The sequence below is a fragment of the Rutilus rutilus genome (assembly GCF_951802725.1).
Source record: "Rutilus rutilus genome assembly, chromosome: 7".
NCBI classification, from domain to species: Eukaryota; Metazoa; Chordata; class Actinopteri; order Cypriniformes; family Leuciscidae; genus Rutilus; species Rutilus rutilus.
Window position 1 is genome coordinate 17,667,305 of NC_140221.1, and position 12,347 is coordinate 17,679,651.

The 12,347-nt window shown below is 39.7% G+C and overlaps 1 protein-coding gene across 9 annotated transcripts in view; it reads left to right on the forward strand.

Annotated features, from left to right (window-relative positions):
• The window catches only part of mctp1a (multiple C2 domains, transmembrane 1a), a 187,207-nt gene extending 177,688 nt beyond the window's left edge, over nucleotides 1–9,519 (forward strand). For all 9 annotated transcript variants that reach the window (XM_084412900.1, XM_084412902.1, XM_084412901.1 and 6 more), the window contains one exon: nucleotides 7,654–9,519. In XM_084412900.1, the coding sequence (XP_084269026.1) occupies nucleotides 7,654–7,725 (72 nt within the window). In that variant the 3' untranslated portion in view covers nucleotides 7,726–9,519. The remainder of the gene's footprint in view (nucleotides 1–7,653) is intronic.
• The last annotated feature ends 2,828 nt before the right edge of the window (nucleotides 9,520–12,347 follow it).

The following is a 12,347-nucleotide window of genomic DNA, read 5'->3' on the forward strand; positions in this document are numbered from 1 at the left end:
GCACGCCAAGGGCTCCATTATGGCCTATGCAAATGCTGAGATTAAAATGCAGCCGCAGCCGTGCAATTCAGCTCTTAGCCAATTCATCACCTGCGAAGGGCACGCACTTGAGGAGAGAAGAAAAGAGGGCAAACAATAGCAAAATTTGTCTGTTTTCTGAGGACACGGCTATCATTTATGGACACTTTTTGCAATGGCTGATTTAGTCCCCTACACTTTATGAGATAGCTTGCAGCAGGCATGTATGTATCCCCTATTGTTAAGCTAATGTTTGCAACTTGTTTGTGTTTAATAATGAGTGGCAATCCAGTGCAAGAATTTATTTTATTCTTCATTTTTGTTCTTGCACCCCAATCTACAGTATAGCTCCTCCTCCATCACACACTCTCTCTCTCTCTCTCTCTCCATTCTCTCTCTCTCTCTCTCTCTCTATATATATATATATATATATATATAATCACACCCCACACACACACAGGCCAAAAGTGATGTCTGAAGGGGATATTTGTTTTTAATGACCCTACAAGTTCAATTGAACCATCAAAATATTTTATATTTTTGAAATGTGAGGGAAGAACAAAACACTACACTTGGTTAAAGTGCTTATCTGACAAAATTATTTTGCACAAAAAAAGAAGCTACAGGTTTTATTTACTGTTTATTTTGTAAACAGACAAACAAAAAAAATGCACAGAAAACAAAAAAAACTCAGTAAAATAAGAGTACATTGACTACAACACAATCAGTCACTAATATTTCACTGATTCTCTCTTGTTTTTTCATGTTCATAATTTATTTGTAAGACAGTCTGGCCATTAACCATGTCCGCACATCACATTGTATTAACACACACACACACACACACACACACACACACACACACACACACACACACACACACACACACACACACACACACACACACACACACACACAATAGACTCCAAGCACAAAGATGTCAATTTTCCTAGGCCAGATTGACTCTTGTTTGACTAACTAGTGTGTTGTGTTTTTATGGGTGGGACACACATACACGCATAATAATAATGTATGGGGCTGCATACTGTAGCTACAGACCATTCAGAGCCCTTGACCAACGTTGAAAGCACGCATGCGAGTTTCGGAACTGGATCTTGGAGCATTGGAAGAAAGTTACTTGGTCTGATGAGTCCCAATTTCTTTTCCATAACATGGCCTGCTGTGTACGTGTGTGCTGTTTACCTGGGGAAGTGATGGCACCAGGATGCACTGTGGGACGACAATAAGCCAGTGGAGAGTGTTTAATGCTCTGAGCAATATTCTGCCAGAAAACCCTGGGTCCAGCCATTCATGCCAATAATTTGACAAGTGCCACCTAAACATTGTTGCAGACCAGGTACAGTCCTTCATGTCAACGTTGTTCCCTGATGTAAGTGGCCTCTCTCAGCAGGATAATGCACGCTGCCACAATACACATTGTTCAGGAATGGTTTGAGGAACATGATGAAGAGTTCATGGTGTTGCCCTGGCCTCAAAATTCCCAAATCTCGATCCAATTGAGCATCTGTGGGATGTGCCAACAAGTTTGATCGGCAGTGGCTCCAACTCGTAACCTACAGGGCTTGAAGGCAGTATGCAGAGGACCAGCATCATATATTGGTCTTCTGTGCATGTATGTTATGCAGTCATGGCCAAATGGTTAGAGAGTCAAGACTGGCAACCCGAAGGTTGTGGGTTCAATTCTCAATACTGGCAGGAAATGACTGAGTTGCCCTTGAGCAAGGCACTTAACCCCCAATTGCTCCACTGGTGCCACAGCAGAAAAGGCTGCCCACTGCTCTGGGTGTGTGTTCATAGATTGCAGTGTGTGTGTGTGCACTAACCTGGATGGGGAGTGCAGATAACAAATTTTGAGTATGGGCTATCATACTTGGCCTTAATGTCACTTCATGTGTGTGTGTGTGTGTATATATATATATATATATAGAGAGAGAGAGTGAGAGAGTGAGAGAGAGAGAGAGTGAGAGAGAGAGAGAGTTTTAGACATTTACCGCCACCTATTTGCAATGTTAAGGTCATGGGTTTGATTCCCAGGGAAAGTATGACCTGCTTGTAATAAGATCAGATATCAATAGATTGTTTATTTATAACAGTCAAATACCATGGTCAATTATGTGTGCACCCCCTAATTAATATTCATAAGTTAAGCCTTTGGCATTTTTGTGATGCCTCCCACAGCAGTCCCCATCATTTTTCTTGTATCTGAGGATAGAGCACGTCCTGTTGGTTGTGTAGGTGCTGAAACTTTTCTCAATCGTGCATACTGTATCAAAGGCCTGTCTTTGCTGCACCAGGGGTTTCTATTTAGAGTTTAAACAAGCAATTAGCATGCACCTTACCGTAGGAAAATAAAAAGTTAGGAGAAACTTTCCTCAGTGCCTTTTCCCTCTCTTTTCACCTCGAAACAAAACATTTTCTCGCCAGTGGATGAGAGCTTGTCTGTGGGCGTCTCTAAGCCCTTTTTTTCCTCTTCTAGAGGAGCATTTAATGCCCCTAATGCAAGGTTAGGTGTCACTAGAGATGAAGCAGGCAAGATTTCTCTCCTTCTCTATAAACAGCATAGCATAGTATCATTAAAAATGTTCAGCTTTCATTTACTTATTTATATTTGCCTGTCGCCCATGTGGCTTCAAACCCCGATCCACGCTTGGCGGCGGGACGGCATCGCGTACTCTGCTGCGGCAGGTCCCGGGACAGCGCCTGACACCGCTAAACGAAGCGCTCGCGTGTGTGGCGCCCCCTCCACAAGAGCGTACTTCAAAGTGTGTTTTGTAGTGCAACTGTCAACATGGGGGAGCGGAGCGAGGGTGGAGCAGCCTTTGAGCAGCGTAAGGTCTTTACCCATCGTCTCCACGGATGTTCTCTTTGTGCTCGGCACTTGCTCCAAATTGCTATCTCACCGTAGTCACTTTAACCCCCCTCATTCCAACTACTAAAGTTCTTTTCTTTGTATTGTTCCCTTTTTTACTTTCTCCGCGTGCTTCTTTGACTCTAACTAGTGTGGCGTGTTATCTTGGGTGGGACAGCTCTCTGTCATTAAAGCTGCCGTGCTTGTTGCACCATACAGGATGGCATAACTGTCAGCAGTTAAGTGTAATAGAGCCTCTGACGTGCCACACACTCTTTATAGCGCTACTTTTGATTGAGCCTTTATTGTTGTTTGCCTTCGTTTCTTTTCTTCCATTAGATTCACTAATGTCGATCTTCATCGCCTCACCTTGACACACAAACTTTTGTTTACACGCAGTTCAAGGGAGGCTTCTGAAGTCAGACGCGACCCTGATGTGTTTAAAGTGAATACGAAAATAATGACCCCGTTAGGCTGCAATTTAAAGCGTGCTTTGAAGACGACGAATGCCAGGCCGCTCTGAAATCCTCCAGAAATGCTCTAGCTGCAGCTACTGTGTGGACCCTATTGTCAACCCTGAATTAGCGTTTTTTTTTTAAGGCTGACTTTAATTGACTTGATTACAGTTTTTAATTGAATTAATTCGGCTATGTGCTGATTAATTCATCTGATTAATTGCATCTATCAAGCTGATTATGAACTTTGTTGAATGATGGAAGCTGAATAGCCTTGAACTCAATGCAAGTAAAAGCAAAGAGATTGTAATAGATTTCCGAAAGAGTGGATATTGAAATTCTGAAATCTTAAAAATATCTGGGTGTCTACTGAAATAATAAGTTGGACTGGTGTGATCACAGGAATTACTTGTATAAAGAGGGTCAGAGTCGTATTCACTTGAGACGTTTGAAATCTTTTGGGTTGTGTCGAGTATTGTTAAGGACTTTCTATGACACTGTAGTGGCATCTGTCATTTTTTATGCTGTGGTATGCTGGGGTATGCTGGGGTGGGGGGATTTCTGTGAGGGACAAAAACAGACTTGACTTAAACTGATTGGGAAGGTGTGCTCAGTTATGGGCTGGTCTTTGCCCTCTGTTGATGAAATTGGGCAAGAAAGGATGGTAGGGAAACTGTCCTCCATCATGAAGTATAAATATCACCCCCTCCATGATACAGTGTGTGCTATGTGTAGTTCATTTAGCAACAGACTTATCTACCCACGTTGCTCAAAATAGTTTTCTTCCAACTGCCGTGAGATTGTTTAATCAAATGTGATCAAGACTTGTGTTATTTTGTGTCTGATATTGTTAGCATCAAGGAGACGTTTTAGACAACCTCGGGTGAGTAAAAATGTGTACCAGATGTCATTTGTGCCAAATAGCATTAGAATTTTAAATATTGAGAAGATATGAATATGATTAGGGGTGGATATGTATGCATAGATTGTATATGTACATATGGCAATGTTATTGTTTTATATTTTGTATGCATATTGTTATGTTGTGTTCGTGTCCTTGTGTGTGGTGTATAGTGAAGCCAAAGACAAATTTCCACTTGTGGAAAATAAAGGAACTAAACTATACTAAACTAAACTATACTGTATGTCGTGCTTGTTGTGGTGCATTTGGGGTAGTTTTTTACTTTAATGTATTGTATTTTATTTATAGTATGTTGCTGCTGTAACAATTAATGGTCAATTAATTTGATGCTTTCCATTTTCCATGCTTACAGTACATTTTACCTTTGTGTCCTGATGAAAATCGGTTAAGAGAAAAGTAATTTGTGGATCACATTCAGCTACTGATGCTGTTTGTATGTGGCACAGGCAAACCCAGTCTCACACCTTCAAGATGGATGGCTGTGAGATGGACACACTCCACAGTGTAGGTGGTGACTGATGTTTCTGTTGAGTTGGCAGTACATGGACCACATTTCTTAGGGAATGATGTCAGTCAGTTTGAGGGCCAGATCTGAGGGAAAACCAGTGATCTGTCTGTTTTGCTCAGAGGCACTTGACTGTCTTGCTATGGTGACAACCCTGTGAATGTTGAGCTGGTATATCTTCCCTTCCTGCTCTGTTTCAAAACCTAGTGAGCATCCTCGTTACTTAGATAGGCAGCTATGCACAGTTGTAATCAAAATTATTCAACCCCCCATTGCAAATCAGGTTTATTGGCTAAATGAACAGACTTTTAGCTGTTTGCAATTAACAAATCAAACAAAAGTAATTGAAATAGATCAATACAACAAATGTTTCAAGTGGTTTCCCCAAATTCAACTAAAAATGCAAATTTTAATGACTTCTGCAGTCTCAAAATTATTCAACCCCTTCATGGCAAGCAGCTTTAGTACTTAAGTAGAACACCCTTTTGCTGTTATGACCTTCTGCAAACGAAATGTATAACCAGACACCAGATTCTGGCAGCTTTTCTGAGAAATCTTAGCCTATTCCTTTTGAGCAATGGCCTCCAGTTCAGTAATATTCTTGGGTTTGCGTGCTGCAACTGCCGCCTTCAAATCCCACAAGAGATTTTCTATGGGGTTCAAGTCAGGTGACTGTGATGGCCACTGTAGAATCTCCCAGGACTTCTTCTGCAACCAAGCCTTGGTGGAATTTGAGGTATGTTTGGGATCATTGTCCTGTTGGATGTTCAATGATGCCCAAGCTTCAGCTTCTTCACTGACAGCATGACATTTTCTCCTTCCTTATACTTCAATGAATCCATCTTGCCTTCCACATGCTGCAGGTTTCCAGTGCTAAAGGATGCAAAGCAGCCCCAGAGCATCACTGAACACCACCATGCTTAAATTTAGGCAGTGTTTTTTTCAGCATATGCTTCATAGGGCCGAAAATTTCCAGTTTTGTTTCATTGCTCCACAGAACAGAATCCCCAAACTTCTGTGCCTTATTTATATGATTTTGAGCAAATCGGATCCGACTTTTCTTGTGCTTTTGGGTCAGTAGTGGTGTAATCTTGGAGTTCTGGCATGTGTATAGTATGTGCCTTTCTGGGCAAGCTGAAACCTCAGTGCCTGTTGCCACCAAGTCTTGCTGCAGATCTTTTGCAGTCACTCAAGGGTTTTTATGAACCTGCCTTCTCAGAAATCAGGTTGGAGCCGTTGATAGCTTCCTTTTTCTGTCCCGTCCAAGTAGTATAGCCACTGTTCCTTTAACTTTGAACTTGCAAACTTCCAACAGTGTCTCTAGGAACATTTAGTGCTTTTGCTTTTTATTTTTTTTATCCTGTTTCTTGTTTGTGAAGGGTGAAGATATCTTCTCTTAACTTTTTGGACCATTCTTTTGACTTTGCTATATTTCTAACATGCAGTCAAACGTGACACTCATCAAACCTAGCCAGTTCAGATTTTTTATGTGTTCTAGCTCAAGCACACCTGGTGCAACTAATGAAGCCCTTGATTAGTTGCATCAGGTGTGCTTGAGACAACACCTGTTTTGCAGATTTGTGCTGTTGTGAGGGATTCTATTCAGGGGCTTGAATAATTTTGAGACTGTGGAAGTCATTAAAAGTTGCATTTTCAGTTGAATTTGGGGAAACCACTTGAAACATTTGTTGTGTTGAGCTATTTTAATTACTCGTTTGATTTGTTCATTGCAAACAGCTGAAAGTCTGCAAATTATGCCAATAAACCTGCTTTTGTAATGGGGGTTGAATAATAAATTTTGATTACAACTGTAGGTTGCAACTCTTTGTCATTCAAATAGTGCATGGGAGGCTCTATTCTGAAATGATACAATGCAAGCAATATGAAATCAACATCTGTATACTGAAATATACATAAATACACATAGCACCCACATTTTGGGTTAAGTAGTAAATTAATTATAAATCAAAGTTTTTAATAAACACATTTTTAAACTTTTTAATACTGAATGAAATGCACTACTGTACACACCAATATATCCATCATTATAATTCAATGATAGAAAATAAACAAAATAGTAAACATGTATAAAATTGTAGGATTTTTTTTTTTCTCTTTTAGACTTACAATTCACAATATTGTTCAAAAGTTTAGGGTTGGTAACATATGTTAATGTTTTTGAAAAAAAGTTCCTTATGCTCACCAAGGCTGCATTTATTTGAGAAAAATTCTTTAAAACAGTACAATTGCACAATATTATTTCAATTTAAAATAACTTGATTAAGCTGAATTTTCAGAATCATTACTCCAGTCTTCAGTGTCACATGATCTTTCAGAAATCATTATAATATGCAGATTTGCTGCTCAAGAAACATTTCTTATTAATATTAAGCAGCTGTTTTCAACATTGATAATTTATCCTATATTCTTTGATGAATCAAAGGATTCTTTGATGAATAGAAAGTTCAAAAGAACAGCATTTATTTGATATGGACATTTTTTGTAACATTATACAAGTTCTCACTTTTGCACAATTTAATGCATCATTGCAGAATAAAAGTATTCATTTCTTTAAAACAACATAAAAATAAATAAATCTTACTAACCCCTTACTAAATTCCTATATATAGGATTTACTTTTTTCTGAGCTTGTGCAATGGGCAATTCTGGGAGCATCACTAATGTGATCAGTCTAAATTATAACCAATACAGTGTCTTTCAGTCATATGTGACTGTGAGGATGGTAGAATGCCAGTAACTGGTTAACTTGTGGGCTTCTGTGCTCTCCAGCGCCACATCACTGAAGCTTCTCATCCTCACCACTATCCCCAGCTATCAATCCGCCCACCTGACCATGTGTGTGTGCTTGTGTGTGTTTTAACAGGTGCAGTACCGAGAGCTGAAAGTGGACCCCAGTCCCAGCCCAAACAAAAGAAAGAAAAATAACCTTGGATAGCTCGTCTCCTCGCACGGACGCTCTCCCAACGCCAAGGAAAAGTCGAGGACTGACCGGCAACCAGCCTCTTTCTGTCTTTCTTCCTCACTTTTTTTTCTCTCTGTTTTAGCTGCGGCGTGGAGACTTAAAGAGCGCGGTCAGAGTGAAAACTGGACCATTGTTAATTACCATCCGTCCTTTTTTGGGTTTATTTTTTGTGGCGAGAAGAGCGGCAAAAGCTCTTGACCCCTTTTAGAGTCAAACAGTCTGGGTTATTTGTCAGCTCTTGCCACTGGCCAGACAGCTCTAAAAGCCAAGGTGTCCTTCCACGGCAGCAAAGGGAGCTGTTCTAACCACAAATAGCAGGATCAGCTGATAATACGCCCACCTGTGCCGACACACCTCGCCTCTACAGAAAGGGAAAACGACGGTGGTTAAGTTGCAGTTTGCACCCTACAATTTGCACGCCGCAGTAACTGCCATATCTAAAGCTATCCTCAGCTGTCGAGCAGCAGTTATCAGAGTCGACAGCTGAGCCTGTTATGGTCCGATTTATGGCTGTAACTAAAGTGCTCATGGAGACAACAAAAAAGAAAAAGAAAAAGCCATGTCACTGAGGTTTGCGGTATCTTTACTTTGTTTTGATGTTCTTTTAACGGTATGAATGATGCATGCTGGGATTGTTTATTGTAAACCTTCTCTGACCAATAGTAGCCATGGCAGTGTCAGCGTTAGCCTTGTCCTCGTAGTGGGGATTGAGAGTTTACGTACCCTTGCTTTATTCCTTTGCTCCCATAACGCAACGCAGTGCCACTACGCTAATAAAGATGTCAGTCTGGGCCAGAGAATGGTGACCGAGTGGAGAGAGAGAGAGAGAGAGAGAGGCACGTTCTCATTTGAAAGCAACTTCCTCTGTCAATTCTGCCACCGCGCCTGCAGCCACCCCGTCCCGTCCCGTCCCGTCCCGTCCCGTCCCGTCCCGTCCCGTCCCGTCCCGACCTCCTGCAGCCACTCAAACTTTGATCTTCAACTCTCAAGGCTGAGCGTGCACGCCTGTTTTACAGAGGAAAAGAAATCTTTCGAAAAATCCCAAACTTGAAGGGCGAATGTCTGTGTGTGTTTTCATTGCTGTGGATTGGCTGCTTGACAAGAAGTCGATAGCGTGTGACAGGCTGCTTTAGGGCCTCGGGGGGTACCGGAGGGCAGAGGTTTACTGACGCCGCTGTGGAGAAAGAGGACGACGCGGGCTGCTTTTTCGGTGCTCCTCCTGTCATTCCTCTCTGTCATTTCCTCCCCTTCATCCATCCGCTTGCGAGGGAGGTCACGGACGGGTCCGCGGGGCGCTCTTGAGGGACCTCGGCGTAGCGAGCGATGAAAAGATCACAGCACAGGCTACATCAGAAAGGACACTAGCCTCATCCCTCTGCCTCCCTCCTGACTTCTCATTTGCCATATCGCATCTATCATATGGAAACACCATTGATTTGTTGGAGGGAATTCCATTACAAAGACAACACAATCCCCACTGAGCAGGACACGGACGGTACTTCAGTGACTCGCGCTCTAAAAAAAACACCACACAGATGATCTGAACAGCAGAAAGGATAGTTTTCTAAGCCTGAATGTGTTTCTGTGAACTGTACGTGTTGATTGGAGTTGATCAATGGGTTTATTGTGAATGGATTTTGCATCCCAAAAGCTTTTCGTTTTGTAAAAGTGTACATGCTGTGTTTGCAAGCAAACCAAAGTGGATCTTTTTTTCGAAATTATATATACAGTACTGTGCAAAAGTCTTAAGCACATTAGTATTTTCACAAAAGGAAAAAAAAAACTTTTACGTTATGTCTTTTGCTATAGTGTGTCAGTAGGAAATATCACTTTAGATTTCCAACATTTCTTTTTTCATTAATTGTAATAATCCAGTGAGATTTGGCAACATCATCGAATTCGTCTGTGATTACATGAAGAATCAGAAAAAACTGAGACAGACTAAATCCAGAAGAACTTTGACAACGTCTCTAAGACGCTTGAAGAAACCGACCTGCAAAGCTACAGTACTGTGAAGTTTTAGGCACTTGTGTGAAAATGCTGTAATGCAAGGATGCTTTTAAAAATAATGTCATAATAGAAGTTAATTGATAAATAAAATCTATTTAACTAAATCAAATCAATATGGTGTAACGACCCTTTGCGTTTAAAACAGATTTTGTCCTAGGTACACTTGCACATAGTTTTTCAGGTAGCTTTGCAGATCGGTTTCTTTAAGCGTCTTAGAGACGTTACTGCAGTTCTTCTGGATTTAATCTGTTTTTTCAGTTTCTTCATGTCAGACTCCTTGTGCACACACAAATCTCACTGGATTATTACAATTAATGGAAAAGGAATGTTTGGAAATGTAAACTGATATTTCCTACTGACACACTACAGCAAAATATATAAATAACTGGCTTAAAACCTTTTTTTTTTTTTTTTTTGTGTGTGTGGGTGAAAATACTAACATGCCTATACACATATATATATATATATAGATAGATATATATAGAGAGAGAGAGAGTGAGTGAGAGTTATGTAGAATGTAACATCCATTACCTGAAAAAAAGGATAAAGGCACTTTCATTTATACCAGATTTTTAAAATTATTTATTTGACATAAATCTTATTTTTTATGTAAATGTTCTTGTAAAAAAAAAAAAAAAAAAAACCTGAATATATGTGGTCAAATGTTTATGAAATTGTAATGTGTGTCTGTGTGGAGATTTAAAACCTGTTGCCTGTGATGTCATACTGCTGCCTGTGACTGGCTGAAACAGTTGACAGAATTGACAAAATTGAAACTCAAATATGGACAATATTGAAAATGAAAAATTACAATGAATGGACAATGAATAATTACAATCATTTATGTATATTACTTTTAAAGACGTTTTGTTTCTTATATAATTATTGCTTGCTTTCATCAATAAAAAAAAAAATCTCTAAGCATGTAAACAAGGATGTGTACATTGCTATTTTAGTGTACTATTACAGTATTGATTCATATCTTGAGTTAGCTTTTTAGCTTTAATTTTATTTCAGTTTTGGTAATTTTAGTACTTAAAGGGACAATGTGTAGTTTTTTAGGTATTTTATTATCTAAAATCAATATTTTTATTCTTAAATATGTCCTCAATGGTGTACAAATACCTCTGCCAATGATCTGACTTATCCTCGTAAACGAAGAATTTATTATCTTTATATACAGTGCTATGCATAAGTTTAGACACCCATACTAAAGTTGACTAAAAAGAGGAATAAAAAATCATCTTTTGGAAACTGAACTTAATGCCTTAATTAAAAAAATTTGGAAAAATCCAACCTTTAAGGACACCAATTTTCTTTGTGAATGAATAATGCATCGTAAATAAATAAATGTTCTTCCTTAAAATACAGGGTGCATAAGTTTGGACACCCCTATGTTAAATTCCCATAGAGGCAGGCAGATTTTTATTTTTAAAGGCCAGTTACTTCATGGATCCAGGATACTATGCATCCTGATAAAGTTCCCTTGGCCTTTGGAATTAAAATAGCCCCACATCATCACATAGCCTTCACCATACCTAGAGATTGGCATGGTTTTATTTCAGTTAGCCTAATAGCTAGTTTGATTTGCATTGAGAGATGATCTTATGGAAAGTACCCCATGCCAATCTCTAGGTATGGTGAAGGCTATGTGATGATGTGGGGCTATTTTAATTCCAAAGGCCAAGGGAACTTTATCAGGATGCATAGTATCCTAAATTTTTTTTTTTTTTAAATACTTAAAAATAAAAATCTGCCTGCCTCTATGGGAATTTAACATAGGGGTGTCCAAACTTATGCACCCTGTATTTTAAGGAAGAACATTTATTTATTTACGATACATTATTCATTCACAAAGAAAATTGGTGTCCTTAAAGGTTGGATTTTTCCTAATTTTTTTAATTAAGGCATTAAGTTCAATTTCCAAAAGATGATTTTTTATTCCTCTTTTTAGTCAACTTTAGCATGGGTGTCTAAACTTATGCATAGCACTGTACATGGGACGGGTAGGTCCACAGAGGCTTCCATGTAGTTCCGCCATCTTGAAAAACTATAATAGCAGAGAGGGACAAAAAGTACTAGGCCAACGCGTTTTCGTTCAGAGCCAGCGTCACGTGACTGAAGCCAGCAGAAGCGGAGGAGCAGAGCAGTGAGAGGCGCTTGTCACTGCCGCGGCAAGTTTAAAAGGCTGCACTGTACGGTTAATCACAGGATAAGGAGTCCTCGTCGTCGAAAAAGTCCAAAGTAGACCGTAAAAACGAAACGTGACCGGAGATTACAAAAAACAAGGGTTAATGTCGGGATAGCTTTTTCCAGGTGGAAAGAGCTAACGCAGGAGAAAGCTTTCAAAAGGGACGCTGAAGTTGCCTGCTTTCTTCTCGACAGGTAAGTCAATGTTACGGTCTTAATTACAAGCTTTTTTTCATTGCTTGGTTGTGTACTTTATTATATAGACAGACAGTATAACTCGATGAAGTGCTATTAAAAGACATCCTGTCATAGCTTTATGGTACGTAACGGCTACCGTAGATGCAACACGCATTTGAAAAAGCGAGGCGCTGGAGAGCATTATTCGTTTGAATGCA